This window comes from Mus caroli, unplaced genomic scaffold, assembly GCF_978045245.1.
Source record: "Mus caroli unplaced genomic scaffold, Mus_caroli_1 scaffold_6, whole genome shotgun sequence".
Taxonomy (NCBI): domain Eukaryota; kingdom Metazoa; phylum Chordata; class Mammalia; order Rodentia; family Muridae; genus Mus; species Mus caroli.
In genome coordinates this window covers 74,124,724-74,142,528 of record NW_028227261.1, presented here as the reverse complement: position 1 = coordinate 74,142,528, position 17,805 = coordinate 74,124,724, and the positions used below count along the sequence as shown (strand labels likewise).

The window sequence follows — 17,805 nt, the reverse complement described above, 5'->3', positions numbered from 1 at the left end:
TGGTTATCCATCTTCATCTTTCAAATTATACGTGACATAGTCTTGAATTGTTCGCCACTATTTATACCAGGATAGCCGGCTCAGCACATCAGGGCATCTCCTATGTGCACCTTCTACATCCTCAGAAACGATGAAATTAGACACTCTGCTCTGTCCAGGTTGTATGAAGGCTCTAGGAATCCAAACTCAGGTCTTCACACTTGAGAAGCAAATGACTTATCCCCTGAGTCATCTGCCAAGACCTCATTCCTTCCCTCTGTCTAAACTATAAGAAGTTATCAGAGCTGATAATGTTACAACCTACAGGCATTATCTCCACATTTGGACATGAATTTGATCCCTTGGGTTTGCAGATATCTATGTACAAGCTAGACATTTTCAGGCATGACTCTGCTCATGCTAGACAATCAAAAGTGACTAAAAGAACACAGGTTCTTAGCATCAGGAATATGAATACCATTCCTGTGAAGAATGGTTTGTGTATTTTTCAAATCACATTCAAAGTTGTTATTTATCAAAATGCTATTAAAGCCTCCTACGTTTTTATGCTTAATCACACACACACACACACACAGCCTAGGCATTTCTGCTAGAGCATTTATGGCAGTAGGTCTCAACCTGTGGGTCATGACCCCAAAAAGACCTTCAGAAAACACAAATATTTACATTGTGATTCATAACAGTAGCAAAATAATACTTATGAAATAGCAATGAAAATAATTTTATGATTAGTGGGGTCACCACAACATGAGGAACTGTATTAAAGGGTCACAGCATTAGGAAAGTTGAGAACCACTGCTTTTGTTTATCTATAGAAGCGTATCTGCTAATAAGGAAACTTTGATGTTTTACCGTCTTATTTGTATCCCCTCTGCTCCTTCATTTCTTATTGCTCTAGCTCAGACTTCAAGTACACGTTGAACAGAAAGCAGGAGAGTAGGTACCTATTCCTAATGTTGGACTCTCCCCTTTGGACATGATGTTGACTGTGTGCTTGCTTCAGATTATACTGAGATATGTATCCAGTATAACTATTCTCTTCAAGAGTTTTATCATGAAGGAATTCTGGGGAATAAAAGTGTGGATATAGCCAGGGTTTCTCAATCTGGGCTGTAGAGTCTAACAAACTCATCAACTCCATGTAGGGGGAGGGTGAGCCTGTGCTAGGCACAATGGGCATGTGACAACTTCCCTAGCTCTACCCACTGCACACCAATAGCAGCTCTGCCATCTCCAAGTAGGTCAAGCAAAACCGACTTCAGATAATGCCCTCCTTTGAAAAGCACTCTGTACACATGTAATTACTCTTCCTTCCACCTGAAACTATTCCCTCATCTCTGCAGAAAAGTACTCATTTTTCATGATGCATTTTAAATATTCCCTTCTGTTTGGGACAATTCCTTTAATCAAAGCTAAGTAATTCTTTCCATCAGAGCATTTCTTACCTTCTTTTCTTGTGTTCTGTTTTTTTTCCCTGAAATTGTAAGAACCCTATTTTATTATTCACTGATTTTCATTGATTTTAGATGTTCAACAACGATATTGTAAACACATATAAATACTCCATAAAAGCATTAGTGTGCTAGAAATTATTAATTGTTGCCACGGAAAAATGGAGTTCAATGAATGACTCAAAATGAGAAGGTTAAAACTCCCAGTTCTTTTGTAATTTGGTTTGGTTTTACTCCGATCCTTGAAAACCAAAATTAAATGATTTGAACTTTATAAGCCAAGGTCCTTAGGTATTCACAGATCTACTACTGTTTTAGTGTGCTTGCATTTGTGTTCACTTTTGTTCATTGTTCAAGTTGTTTGTCATCAGGAGTTGTTTTGAGTGTAAACAGGTAACACTTACTTACGAATACAGAATTATACAAAAAAAGTTCCAGCATGCAGGTGGTACTTCAAAAGTGAAAGTGATTTGTTCAATGATCTAATTATTCTAACTGCCAACCCTCCTACCATGTAAACACCTAGCATCTCTTCAGTTAAAATTTTTCAGAGAAGTCTAGCATATAATACACACACACACACACATATATATGTATATGTATATATGTATATATATATTTATATATATACATATATAAAACTATACATTATACTTCTAAAGCTTCTAAATAAAACATGTACACGCCAACATATTTTTGAAAGGGGTGATAGCTTAACTAGGAACCTGTAAGCATTAACTACACCACTAATACAGCAGAGTGCCATATGCCACAGATGCTGAGAGTCTTTCTCAAGTGGCCCCTGATAGTCCTAGCCCAAGGCTCATTTTCCAGGGAAGCATCTTTGGTAACCTGAGCTAGGCACTCCATTTCTCCAGTCTTAGAATTAGTCTCTGTTGTCATGGTTTAAAAGTAATCATGCCAATGTCAATTTATAAACCCTGGTATGTATTTCTATTTAAAATTAATAATTTTAATTTACAGTGTTCCTACAAGCAACAGGGGAAGGCTGATTTAGTGCTCATGGTCATTCATAAAGCAAGGTAATTAATTAATTGGGAAAGAAGCAACTACACCTATACTGGACTGGAGCAACGTCTCCGAATAAATATGCAAATCCGATATGCTCAAGGCTGACAAGATTCTATTATTAAACTGCTAACGTGTTTATTTCTCCCACAATAGCGAGATTTTTTTCATGAATAGGCATTAAGCCCTGTAGTTAATAGCTGTGATGACTAGGTGACACTGAGGACACTGCCTGAGAACCTGCGTTTGACAGATCATTGACACGCACTCGCAGTTCTCTTTCACTTAAACAGGAGTCGTGCAATAGGAAATGAGCTGCAGCGATTAGAGATTATTCAGGTTTAATAGCATACATCCTTTTAGCTGGCGTTAGAACAATACACAATGTGGCAGAGTTAAACAGAGGCATCAATTATACTCTCAGACCTGCTAATAATTTTGACAATATTTAAATAGCACATCCCTTCAGGGCACGGCTTTTTTGCCCTCTCAGTTACACACCTGTCAAGTGTTTAATTTGCCAAAGGGAAACAGTTTGATTTCTAAGGGCAGTCTTAATACTGTGGAAGCAAATTAGAAAAATTAAACATTATTGAATGGAAGTAATGAGAAGGATTGGAGGGGAAAAATTGCAGGTTTAATTCAACACGGCATGTCAGCATCTGTCATTAACACAACAATATGATCATGTTCTTCAGTGCGCTATATACACCTCGAGCTTTTCTAATAGACAGAGTGATACTGGGCATGGGGTAGGGGCTGAAGACAGAAAAAGAAACAGACAGAAGCAATAATTTCCATCTGCCGTGCATGCAAGATTGTACATCAAATATACAATATAGGTTTAAGGCAACAAATTAAAGTGAGCAATGGGTAATTTATATGGCCACTGGATTAAGAGCATGAAACAAATTTTATGAGTTATTTAATTATAAACATTCATATATTAGCATTTTTAAATCTAACATGATAAAGTCTAGAATATCTATAATTAAATTTTAAAAGAGAAAATAACATATAAATTTTGAAATTTTACTAGACATTTACAAAGTAAAAAGTCTGGAGAGCAAAAGGCAATGGTAAAGAATGGCATCCACCTATGCTAGACTGGAGAAAGTTCAGGAAATACATATGCAAATGCAAACTCTCATTGTCCAGGGAAGGGTCACCAGCCTTTGAGAGATGCATAGCCATCAAGTCTGTTTCTGTAAGAAACAAGAATTGAAAGATCTAAAACAGGCTGCAGTAACTAACCCAAAGGCAGTGACGAAACCGACATCTACTTGAAACTCTGCCTTAGAAACCTATCAGTAACCTTCTTGAGCCACTGTGACAAACAGAGCTACACATTTCCCTCCTTTTTTTATTTTTTTTAATATTTTTCTATTCTATGGAACAAATGGTCAATGAGACAAAAATCCAAAGATATCTAAGACATGGCAGCAGGATTCAAGGACCTAACAACTATCTTGAAAATATAGTGTAAGAATGTAATCTCAGAATCTAGCTGCTGCTCAGAAAAACGTCCTCTATAACAGCTCCCACCTTTCATAGATGCCAACATATTGAGACTCGGTCTGTGAGTCCTACTTAACTGACTTCCTGGTGCCATGAGCTTTCCACCCAAGAAGCAGAGTTATAGCAAAGGAGGTTTTGGTAGACACACATCCTGCTCCTGCCCCCTCCCCTGCCTCCTGCCTGGAAAGTTATGAGCCTCATATGTCCTAAGAAACATCCCCTATCCTCATAAAGGTGTAAGAAAGGCCACTTATATCCTGATTTCCTCTCTTCAGAGTTCCATTATGTTATTTATTTCTGGTGCAAAGGCCTAGTTCAGGTCTTCTCAGAGATCTGGCCATGCTGTTGCTTGTTGGTCTGTTTAGAGTTAAATAAATCTTACATCCTCATGAAACAATCTCTATCTCAGTGTCCTCTATAGCATCAGAGACATTCCCTACCAGTGATAAAAATCACAATAGGATATATTTTGTGAAGCTCCTTACAATACTCAGTAGATATCTCAGTAGGCTTCATGTGAACCACTTAGGCCCACATGGCCCTAGAGTTAGATTCTATTTCTACTTGAAAGCAGCAGAAGCAGGACAACCTATAGGCCATCTGTGTTCTTTCACTGGACACAGAGGACACAAGCCCTCTTCCCTGCAGAAGGCTGCCTAACAGGCAAAGATCTAGCTACTTTGCTTGTCTACTAGTATATTTTAACATACTTGGCATATGATTTAATTTTCCTGTCATTACAACTACATGTTCACAAGATGCACAAAGAAGACTTCTGGTCACTCTTGAAAAAAAACATAATTTGGTAATATTTATTATAAAACATAACTGCTAACATAATATGGTAATATTTATGCTTATATTCTAGATACTGGTTTCTCCAAAAGGTTGTTGGTCCATCATTATTAAAATCCAGTCTTTCCAGTAACTTACCAAGAAAAGAAACACACATACACACAACAAAAACTCACTTTTAAATTCACAACCATGGCTTTTTAAATAATTAAGATGAAACTAGCTACAGAAAAATGGCTTGAGGGTGTGTGTGTGCGCCTGCACAGCCGACGTGCAGGTGTCTATGTTTGTGAGATCCATTTGTTTCTCTCCCTCAGTACCACCATACCAGCTTGCAGTTGTCCATGTGTTTGTCTGTTCATAGAGGGTTCTGGGGATGGGGACACTGTTGACTATGCTGTCTCCTCAGCCCAATAGATAAATATTTCTGGAGATTCTTCTTTTTATTTATGGGGAATTACAAAAGCACATGGGAACCTGGGTTAAGGCTGGAAGACACTAAGCGAGCTTCTCTACGATCTGTTGGCATCTGGAATATCCATCCCATTAGAAATGCTCATTCACTGAATTATGAAACTAGTTTTTAAGTTTCATTTTTATCCTTTTAAGGCAGAATATTTGCTAGCAAGTCATCCATAACCATTAAATTAATTATAAAAAACATGAGAACATAATTAAATTAACTTCAAACCTTGAGAGGATAAGAACTGCTTTAAAAAACGTTTTTAAAACCTGCGAAATGGTGATTAAATTAAGTAAGTTCAAAGAACATCTGACTTTGGTTTTCATTCTGTCATGTGATATGCTTTCAGTTTTAATATAAATGTTCAAACTTTGTAATGTTCATAATTTTTACAGGGAATAAAACATGGTGTTACATTTAGAGAGCCTAATGTTTATCGCCATCTGATGCTGTCATGGAAGCAAGTGCTACTTGCACACTCTTTAAGAAGTGAGAATTGCAGCTCCTCTAGCTGATGACAATGTAATTATCCTCTCACTGTCAAAACAGAGGTGACTTCCCTTCTTCACACACATGATTAAACATACAAATTCATGCTACTCTCAAATTCTGTAGCTGTACTGAACGTCGGAATCTGAGTGAGCAGGATTACATGAACAACGGGGCCTAGTGATAGTGAAAACCAAGGGTGCAGCCGCCCAGCCCAAACACTCTCAGCAGCCTTCCTCCTGCAGGAGCTCTTGTCTAAGCATCCACACAAGCTTTCAACATAATGTCATACCATCCGCAACAACAGGGACAAAAATAACCAGCAGGGAATAGGCACTGCGAGCCTGAATGTCTGTTGGTTTAAATGACTTCATTATTTATTAACGCAGAGAGAAGTCAGCCTGTGGAAAAGCATGAGCCTTTCTTTACAAGATCTTTGCTACACCGTGATGGCCTCTGTGGGTGATGCCATCCTACCTGGTCTTTTAGCTGCTGTAGTGAAGTCTGAAGGTTCAAGATCTGACTGAAGAGTGGACTCTGCAGGACAGACTTCAGGAGGCTCAGTTTGTCTTCATTTGCAACATCCCCGCGTTCCTTCAGCTTGCTTTGCAAGCGCTCTGCTGCTTGCAGGGCCCGATTTTTGTCTATTCCAAAGAGATTTTTTTCTACTATCAGTCAATAACAGAATTTAAAAGACTCATGAAACCTATGAAGACCCTTACACCTTTAGAAACCTTGAAATAATCTCCCAAAGTGCACAACATTGTCACATGGGAACTGAGTATGAAGCAATTAAAAAAGTACATATTTTTAATTCAGTATAATGCCACTCTTTTAAGACTTTAAATACTTTTTTCTCAAAATTAAATAACATATTTACATATGCTTCAAAACAACCCAGCTGCTTGATTAGATTTAGGACCTAAAGGAAGACTAAAATCTGTCACTATACATATTTAAGTTTCTTACAGTGAAGTTCATTTAAAAGCAGGAACAGGGTATAGTACATGCTTAAGCAAACAGTTGTAAAGTCCCAGAAACTGATGCAAACGATGTGTCACTGAGCTCGGCGCCAGATGTTTCCAGTTCCTGTGAAAACGGCATAAAGCCTTGCATGGCCTTAAAAATCTAATCTCTTCTTTTTTAAAAAAATAAACAAACTTGTATTTATGTATAATAAAATGGATAATTAACCCATTAGTAAGTGGATGTGGCTGTGAGTGATGAATTACATCCAAAGTACAATAATTCCATGTATTAAAAACTTAAGTATTCTATACTAGATAATTTCAGAATCCTAGATAATGGACATTTCAAGGTACTATTTCAACCCTTGGAATATTTTACCCTAAAATTAAACAGCATATTTTTAAATGCTTTAAACCAATAACTCAGATCACAATTAGACATCTTATGAAAGTGAGCATGTTGACTATGCTCTGATAGGCCTACCACCTTACATACATGCTTCTACAGTGAATTTCAACACGTATCTGAATTACACAAACACAGGTTCTTATACTTTATAAGCCAATTTTGGTTTTTTTTTTCAAATGGAGATTCTTCAAATATGTTCTAGTACAGTCACGATGATAGAATACACATATACTGCATGTACATTGTATGCAATATTACATGTATATGACAGTAATCAGAAAAGAGGGGTTCACCACCAGAGACAGTGCTTACAGAACAACATCTGGCATTCCACAGACACTAGGTAACGAAATACAAAATTATATTGATCATGAGTACATACACACAAACAAGTTAAAGTTCTTTCAGAAATTCTAAGCAAAGATTGATAAAGGTGCACCGGAGAACTCTGTTCTGTATCACATTTTCCATGGTAAGTCAGAACACAGGCCTATTACTCAGATGCATGTCAATCCTTAGAGGGTCATGCTACTTAGCAACTGATAACAGCAGGAAATCCTGAAAGCACTGTCTGAATGGAAGCCACACGTTCCCTTTCCTTCTCCTGCATTACAAGGAACTTCCCGATGTGGCCCAACAGTTTTTATGGCCTAAGATTTCAATGCAGAATGAGACAGAGAAAATGTAGCCACACAGAATTTTATGATCAGAGTAGGAATGGAGTCAGAAGTCAAATGTCACAACAGCTCCTTTTCCTTTTATTGTCCCATTCCCTCAAAACTGGCAACTGCTGAGGTGTCAGAGCGAACTGTACATGCCCTTCAGTACTCAGGCTCCCAAGAGCTACCCGGGGAAGGCACAGTGCTGACCTGTGAGCTCTGCAGTGTGTGCCATACCTGACACAGCTTTCTACAATCAGTTGTCTCTACAACACTGTCCCACACTGCAGTGTGGGGAAGAGTGTAGTGACATGCAGATAGTAACCCCATCTCAGGCAAAATTATCTCATGCAGAAATTAAACTACTTTAACTGGGATCTGAGGTACAATTATTGCCCTATTGGGCAGCGCTTTACCTACATAAATAAAAGTGAGAATAACAATCCTGTCTTAGTATTAAATTACTGTTCAGATTTCTAGTGACACCCAAATGTCATAAATAGGTTCATAAAACAGAGTAGAGCTTCTATTAAGCTTATTAAACATAATTTGTAGACTCTCGCATATATTTATTTTGAATGATTTTTTTTGGTAACAATGTGGATAAAACTGCATGAATAGAGAAATCTACTACCTAGTTCAATGCTACTGGATAAGAAATTTAAATCCAATTTACTATGAATATACAAAGAATAGCATACTGAAAAAACAGCGGATGCATGCTCATTTCTAACAAAAACAGGGAGAAAAGAGAAGTCTTACCTATGGTTTCCAACATCTTCAAGGTTCAGTGTACTCTACAATGATGCCAAACACCAACTAAAAGGAGATTCTGTAGAGAAAGGAAATAAAATGGAGTCATTATGTTTTAATAAAATCTAAACACTGAAAAGTGCTTGGTGCTATTATAATTCTTTTTACTAAAATGGTATTGACTTAAATGTAACAGTTTGTTTCATATGCAGCAAAGAAATGATTTTAAAATGTTCCCACTAGTTGCAATAGTAACATATAATGTTGAGATGTAAGAAGGGAAGGGCTTGAAGGTGAGAGCGAGGTGAATGGAAGAGCTATCCCCAGTGCAATCACAGTGTGCTGGGCAGCATTTCGAGCACACTGTTCAACTATTCTCCTAATCCTCACTGTCCACTCACCTACAAGAGGAAGCAGACCAAAGATAAGTCCCTTGTCTCAGGTGACATCACCAGTATGAAGCCAAAATCTCAACACACACCATCTGGCTCCAGAGTGCACAATTCAAATGTTACAAAATGCTGCTCCTCAAAGGAGAAAAATTCATCTCACAACTCTTTCTCTTTTTCAATGATAAAATTGCCATGAGACTCACTGCCTTCTCTCCTTATTCTTTGTTGCTATGATACAACATTGACCACAATGCGGTGAACAGGGTTTATTAGGTTCACATTTCCCCAACATAATCCATCACTGAAGGACTGTGCAGAGCACACACCGAAGCAGGAACTTGGACACAGAAAGTAGGAGAATCATGCTTACTTTCTTGTTCTTAAGACTGACTGCTTTCTTACACAATGCAGAACCATCATCTGCCCAGGGGTAGCTCAGTCCACAGTGGGCTGGACACCCGCACATCAATTATTAATGACGAAAGGACCCCACAGACATACATATAAGCCAATCCACTGAAGGCATTTTCTCAATTGAGGCTTCCACTTCCTAGATGACTCTTGTTTATGTCAAGTTGAATATAAAACTAACAACAACAAGTAACTAGCCAGCATACCTATAGAGGTTAAACCAATGAAGAAAACTATATTCAGTCTAAATGAAGTCAAAAATTAAGTAGACTGGTACAGACATTCAATACAACCAACTGCCCATAAAAATCTGATCCAGTTGGATCTATGTATTTTTAAAACCCATCAGTAGTCCTGTCAAAGAAAGATAACATTCATCTTATGTGATGTTCATATATTTAAAGCAAACCAATTTTAAAATGCAATATTTTAAAGAACTTCTCACAATAAAGTATACCTGTTTGTATTAATGTTTAAAAATGTAGCTGTTGGGCTGGAGAGATGGCTCAGCGGTTAAGAGCACTGATTGCTGTTCCGGAGGTCCTGAGTTCAATTCCCAGCAACCACATGGTGGCTCACAACCATTTGTCATGGGATCTGATGCACTCTTCTGGTATGTGTCAGAAGTCAGTTACAGTGTACTCGTACAACTAATAATAAATAAATAATAAAAAAATGTAGCTGTTACATTTCAAACTAAATCCCCCAACACTGAGAGACCCATAGAAGTAGTGGCTACCCACTAGCAACCTCCCATAAGTTCTAGTTGTGATCATAGCACCATCAGGTTATATACAAATGGATCTAAAGTTATTTTAATAATCAAACACTCTGAAACACTGGGCACATTAATCATCACTCAATAGATTTGGAATTGGGAAGACACATCTTGAAGACAAGGATCCTCATAGTATCTGAAATAAGTGATCCTCATGTTCCTTCCATGTCCTACAGACTGCTCCTCCAGTGCCTGACAGAGTTTTCCTTCAGTGCCTGACAGGGCTCCTCCAGTGACTGACAGAGTGCTCCTCCAGTGCCTGACAGAGTGCTCCTTCAGTGCCCCACAGACTGCTCCTCCAGTGCCTGACAGAGTGCTCCTCCAGTGCCTGACAGAGTGCTCCTTCAGTGCCCCACAGACTGCTCCTCCAGTGCCTGACAGAGTGCTCCTCCAGTGCCTGACAGACTGCTCCTCCAGTGCCTGACAGAGTGTTCCTTCAGTGCCCCACAGACTGCTCCTCCAGTGCCTGACAGAGTGCTCCTCCAGTGCCCCACAGACTGCTCCTCCAGTGCCTGACAGAGTGCTCCTTCAGTGCCTGACAGACTGCTCCTCCAGTGCCTGACAGAGTGCTCCTCCAGTGCCTGACAGAGTGCTCCTCCAGTGCCCCACAGACTGCTCCTCCAGTGCCTGACAGAGTGCTCCTTCAGTGCCCCACACAATGCTCCTCCAGTGCCTGACAGAGTGCTCCTTCAGTGCCCCACACAATGCTCCACCAGTGTCTGACAGAGTGCTCCTTCAGTGCCTGACAGAATGATCCTCCAGTGCCTGACAGAGTGCTCCTCCAGTGCCTGACAGAGTGCTCCTCCAGTGCCTGACAGAGTACTCCTTCAGTGCCCCACACAATGCTCCACCAGTGTCTGACAGAGTGCTCCTTCAGTGCCCCACAGAATGATCCTCCAGTGCCTGACAGAGTGCTCCTTCAGTGCCTGACAGAGTGCTCCTCCAGTGCCTGACAGAGTGCTCCTCCAGTGCCTGACAGAGTGTTCCTTCAGTGTCCTACAAACTGTTCGCCCATCTTCCAGACAAGGACAGTGCAAGATCATCACACAGTCACAGAGCCCTTAAGTGGGGGGGTAAGTTGGACTTGAAATCCCCTCTGCCTGATTTGCAAGTCTACACTCTATCACGCTGGCCCTACTTATTTAGACAGGGCTCACTATGCAGTCCAGACTGCCCTTAATCTTATTATGTAGTCCTCAAGCTCTTAATCCAATTCCCTCAGCCTACCAAGGATAAGAAATATGAACCTCTGAACTCATCTTCTATCTCCTATTTTCTATATTGTCCTGAATATACTTGGTAGAGGTATCGATTTTTTTAAAAGAGAATGTATGAGATGGTGTATTAAGGTACAACTACCTCTATAAAATAAGAGGATATAAAATCCATTGTAGGTAGAAATTGAAAGATATAAACTTGTAAGAACCACAAAACTGCATATTTATAAAAAACTATTTCCATGGATTTTACAAAACTGTTCACAGTGAATCATGGTCAGGCCAGAGGGGAGAGAAGAAAGCGCTGGAGTGCTGCATTCTTCTTTAGTTTTGCATCTTGACTAAGTACATCTAGACTTCCAGAATGAACAAATATAAACATAATGCCTACTCAAATTTGAGCTACAGGAAAATTACTACTTTCTTAGTGTGTGTGTGCGTATGTATGTGTGTGTAGATATATCTCCAGTGATATCTGTACTAAAATCTAAAATTCAAGTTTAACTGATCATTTTATTGACAATCTGGTTATCTTTGTATTTGCTTAGGGATACTAATACTAAAACATCATTTATAATCTTAGGCCTATGTGTTTTCTGTTAACTTCTATTATGAAGTTTGTTGATCCTTAATAAGTCTCTGAAGACTTTCCCTGTGACCATTTCATTGCCCAACAATGGGTTGATAACACTATTTTTTTTTTTCTGCAAGGAATGAAAGATAAACTGAATATTTGGTTTTGTTTGAGCAAGTACTAACTGGCCATTTTGCTCTCTGGCAAGCTGTTCTGGAAGTATGCAGGCACACACTTACGCGATTCAAACAGTAAATCATCCTAAATACACAGATCTCACAGCAACTGGCAAAGAAACAAACCAACACAACAACAACAAAACAACTGCTTCGCTCTAGCACTTTAGTTTGCTCTCTGTTTGCTGTGAAAACACCATGACCAAAGGTAATCTGGAGAGAAAGAAGGGGTTTATTTCATTTTGTAGGTTATAGTCCATCATGAAGGAAAGTCGGCAGACCTGGAACCCAGGCCATGGAGGGATGCTGCCCACTGGCTTGTTCTTCCTGGCTCACGCAGCTGGCTCTCACACAATATAGAACCACCGGGCCCACTGGCATCGATCATCAAGCAAACAAACAAACACTCTATGGGCTTGCTACAGACCAGTTTGACAAAGGCAATTTTACAACTGAGGTACTTTTTTGCCTGCTTTTCCCTAGTCTGTCAAATTGATGACCCCAAAACAAAAAAAAAGTCTAACCAGCACAGACAGAAAAAATTCTGAGGAGAAGCTGCAGGAAATGCTCACACTTTTATAGTTATTATACTCAATTCTTACTACAGCATAAGTAAATATAAGATAGTAAAATCTCATCAAGGTAGCTCAGCATCTGTCACTGAATTTAAATTTAGCCTCTGTCCCCTTCACAGCTAGCCTCAGCACTTCCTGAAGCTAGCAGACAAAAGCCAGGATATAATGTCTCATGGGTAGTCTGTCATAGCTGCAAGTGTTTGTGATGGCAAAATGGACACTTTCATTAATAATTCCTACTTTGGGTAACACTACTGAACTGCCGTCTCCAAAGCAGGGACGCAGCACAGCATCTACCCACACCACAGCTGCCCAGTAGTTGCAAGCACACTTTGACTAGCATCTCCTCCTTTGAACTGTCTCCCTCATTTTTTAGGCCCTGATCAAAAAAGCATTCCTGAATGCAAGTTTATTTTCACATTCACAGTTATAAATCCTTCCGGATTCCTACAATAAGTGCAGAATTTATTAATTCTAAACTTACTCCAAAGTCAAAGAAACTTAACTTCCTAAGTACTTCACATGCTGATCAATATTATCTCCGCTTGGCAAACTTGTGCTACCTTTGTAGGGCTGTGAGTTAAATTATCTCTCAAAAGTGAAAATACGGATTAGAGGAAGGTTTTGGTTTTTACTGATTCAGTCACAGTGTGCTCATATGACTGGAATGCTGTCAAGTGACACAAACAGAGAAATGAGAAATGAGGACAGTATAACAATCCAATGCTTAGTGAATGGAAGACACAGTAATCAGCAACAACAAAAAGAAAAAACAGAAATGTAAAGGGGTGATCCCAAGGCCACAGTGAGAAGTCAGAAAAAGCTTCCCAGAGCTACAGACCCCATACCCCTCACAGACTCCTAAAAAATGGGCAGGAGTTAGAGCTGATGGTGAGTGTGCAGTGTGGCAAGGCAGTATACATGGCACCTTCTGAATACAGAACTTTCTTACCTCTGACAGACATGATGAAGCTAGGGATAAGGACACTCCAAATTACTAAGGAACCTGAATACAAAAGTTTGGATTCTATTTAAAGTTTAATTTGGTCAAGTATGTAATATGATCAGATTGTATTTCAGGTCAATGACCTGTGATGGTATAAAAGATATGCAAAATGCAAGGGAAACTGGAAATGAGATCATGCAAGAGGGATGTTCAGAATACAGAAGAAAGTAAAAATAAATGAGAGTGAAAGACAGATCATGAGTCGGTAAGGAGCTAAAGCCACAATGAGCTAAAGCGCACAAGAGAAAGCAAGTACGATACAGATTCCAGCATTCCTACATGGGGTACTAGGGAGGTGACCCATAGTACACTGTAACTGACTTCTGACACACACCAGAAGAGGGCATCCGATCCCATGACAGATGGTTGTGAGCCACCATGTGGTTGCTGGGAATTAAACTCAGAACAGCAATCAGTGCTCTTAACCGCTGAGCCATCTCTCCAGCCCAACAGCTACATTTTTAAACATTAATACAAACAGGTATACTTTATCGTGAGAAGTTCTTTAAAATATTGCATTTTAAAATTGGTTTGCTTTAAATATATGAACATCACATAAGATGAATGTTATCTTTCTTTGACAGGACTACTGATGGGTTCTAAAAATACATAGATCCAACTGGATCAGATTTTTATGGGCAGTTGGTTGTGTTGAATGTCTGTACCAGTCTACTTAATTTTTGACTTCATTTAGACTGAATATAGTCCCTGGACTTTCCAAAATCCAGAACTGTTCAGAGGATAAATTCCTATCGTCTCAGTCATGAGCTTATAGTATTTATTAGATAGTTGCTCATATAGTACTTATTAATAAACAGGTATGGTAGCCTCAAGTCAAGGAATATCTACCAGGAATTTGTCTTTCCTTCTTTCAAGGAAGCTAAACTCTACTTTTTTGTAAGTAGATCAGTGAGTGTATAAATACTTACAGATAAAATGGTTCAGTGTTTGGGACTTGTTTCCATGACAATGATTAAGGAAATGCTAGAGAAGCAGAGAAACAAGCCCGGCCATGAGCTGACTGGCTAGACTCCACCCTTCACCTTGCCTTCACGTATTATTTGATCATGTATTATTTGAAATTTTTCATAGTAAGAATTAAAAAAATAAGAGATTGGCAACAATTGTAAAAATATTAACAATATCTGCTTTGGGAGAACTGACTGGTTGTTTGTTTAATTTTAATTACAGTACTTTTCAAATCTTCTCTACTTATTGGAGAAAAAAAATGTTACTTGAAGCTACTAAACTGTAAATGTCATCACCATTGGTGAGTTCCCACACACATATAATTTCATTCAGTCTGCGTGACTTAATTCCAGCCAGACTAAAACAATTTGTTTTCCTCCTGTGAGTATTGTGTCCCCTTCTAAGGACTAAAGGAAGCATCCACACTTTGGTCTTCTTTCTTCTTGAGCTTCATGTTGTCTATGAATTATATCATGGGTATTCCAAGCTTTGGAGCTAATATCCACTTATCAGTGAATGCATACCATGTGTGTTTTTTTGTGACTGGGTTACCTCACTCAGGATGATATTTTCTAGTCATCCATTTGTCTAAGAATTTCATGAATTCATTGTTTTAATAGCTGAGTAGTACTCCATTGTGTAAATGTACCACATTTTTTGTATCCATTCCTCTGTTGAAGGACATCTGGGTTCTTTCCAGCTTCTGGCTATTATTAATAAGGCTGCTATGAACATAGTGAAGCATGTGTCCTTGTTATATGTTAGAGCATCTTTTGGGTGGAATGGAATAGCTGGATCCTCATGTAGTACTATGTCCAAGAGCTCCTGTCTAAAAAAAATATAGGGACAAAGTGTAGAGCAGAGACTGAAGGAAAGGCCATCCAGAGACTGCCCCACGTGGGGATCCATCCATATACAGGTACCAAACACAGACACTATGACAGATGCCAAGAAATGCTTGCTAACAGGAGCCTGTTATAGCTTTCTCCTGAGAGGCTCTGCCAGAGCCTGACAAATACAGACGTGGATGCTTGTAGCCAACCATTGGACTTAGCACTGGGTCCCCAATAGAGGAGTTAGAGAAAGGACTGAAAAGGGAAGGGTCTCATTCCCAAGATAACTCATGCAGTTGCAAACATCTGAATTCTGTAAAAAAAAAAAAAAAAAAAAAAAAAAAAAAAAAAAGAAAGGGAAGGGAAGGGAAGGGAAGGGAAGGGAAGGGAAGGGAAGGGAAGGGAAGGGAAGGGAAGGGAAGGGAAGGGAAGGGAAGGGACTATTGGACTTAGCACTGGGTCCCCAATAGAGGAGTTAGAGAAAGGACTGAAGGAGCTGAAAGGGTTTGCAACCCTATAGGAAGAACAACAATATCAACCAACCAGACTCTCCCAGAGATCCCAGGGACTAAACGACCAACCAGAGAGTACACATGGAAGGACCCATGGCTCCATCTCCATATGTAGCAAAGGATGGCCTTGTCTGCCATCAATAGGAGAAGCCCTTGGTCCTGTGAAGGCTCCATTCCCCAGTGCAGGGGAATACTAGGGCAGTAGGTGGGAGTAGGTGGGTGGGAGGGAGAGCACCCTTATGAAAGCAGGGATATGGGAGAGGCAGGGCCCGGAGAACCAGGAAAGGGGATAACATTTGAAATGTAAGTACATAAAACATCCAATAAAATAACAATGGTATTATATCCTTTCATTTCTTAGGACTGCTACTCTATTCACTTCCTTAGTTTTAAAACTTCCTCTCTTTTTAGAGGGACAAAGATCCCATGGTGATGAAAAATATGTAGAAAATTCAAGTTTAAACATTTTATTAGTTATGAATATATTTATATAACAAATACATTCAAACTAACAAACATTCCTTAACTTTGCTTTAATTTTCAAAATTACTTTGAAGTGGGCTTTGAAAGTTACTTTTACTTATTTTATCCTTTTCCTTTTATTTTTTGTGTATGTGTGTTTGGTCTATATGTATGTCCACATTCATTTTGTAGATGGCTACCTAAAGGGGTATTCATACCCCTTCAGAAACGTATGTGTTTCCTTCCTAAATTACAGATACCCCAAAACACAAAAATACTGTTTTTATAGATTTGAATCTACTTCCTGAGTTACACATTTAAATTATGATTTGTAATTTTTTTAGTTAAATTCTTTTATTCTCTGCTTGTAATCTACTCTGATGTCAATTCTAGAGTTAGAAAAAAACTTCAAAACACACGTAGCTGAGAGACACATGCTCACTGTGGTTGGTCCACATAAACCAGTGGTTTCTAGGTCTGTGGCTTAGAGCTGTTGCCATCCTTCAAGTATCAAATTGGTGGAACATTTTTAAAGAGTACTAGATAAATCAAATCTGCTTTAGTTATTCTAGTATTTTATGCCTTCCCTTCTCCACTTTCATCAAGTTGTTGTTATTGTTAAGAATCCAAAATAAATATTAAAATTCGGTTCTGATACCTTGTCTTTGGCACTTGTCTCTCTTGTGTTCTACCCACAGGCCTAGATGACAGGACCCTTCTCCAGAGTCAACTCCCCTCAGCATACTGACTCAGGAAATGGTGCTTCTAATGGAAATTTACTCTCTTCTGTTCTCTTACTCCTTAGTGAAAGTCAAGGGAATTTGGATTGTTGGGCAGTTTGCCCCTGTTCAGAACCTCATTTTCAGTGTTAATGGCCAAGATACCAGATGCCACACATATTTCTTGGACAGAGCCAGGCAGAGGGATTCCTCCAAGGGTGGCTCTGGCAAATTAACACATCAATAAGAGGAGATTCTAGATCCAGCCCCGGCCCCACAAAACAACTCACTTGGGCCACTGTTTTCTTGGGAGCCCTCAAACCCACAGAAGGATAAACTCTGTGTTACAGAATCCTCAGGTGTAATTCCTATACTGGAAATTAATTCTCTAGAGAAGTTACTTCTGGCGCTCGCTGTTTGTCCTTTTGCCTGCCTGGAACAAGACAATTCCCCAATGAACTGAGCACATTGTGTCCTTGGTGCTTATAAAACGCATGGAGACTCAAGCATCCCCATGGACACAGAACCTTGGCAGGCAGTTGGTTTGCAAGAGTTCACAGTTGCAGGAGGAGGGGCTGGTACTGAAGATGTCTGTCATTCCTTGGCTGCCTACTCGGTCACAGGATTTCCATTGAGTTGGTGAGATG

General features: G+C 39.3%; 1 protein-coding gene across 11 annotated transcripts in view; it reads right to left on the bottom strand.

Moving 5' to 3' along the window:
* The window catches only part of Mpdz (multiple PDZ domain crumbs cell polarity complex component), a 147,356-nt gene that overhangs the window by 117,334 nt on the left and 12,217 nt on the right, over window positions 1–17,805 (bottom strand). For all 11 annotated transcript variants that reach the window (XM_021161141.3, XM_029476874.2, XM_029476876.2 and 8 more), the window contains exons 2-3: window positions 8,544–8,613; window positions 6,223–6,389 (exon numbers count right to left, since the gene is read on the bottom strand). In XM_021161141.3, coding sequence (XP_021016800.1) covers window positions 6,223–6,389; window positions 8,544–8,559 — 183 coding nt within the window. In that variant the 5' untranslated portion in view covers window positions 8,560–8,613. The remainder of the gene's footprint in view (window positions 1–6,222; window positions 6,390–8,543; window positions 8,614–17,805) is intronic.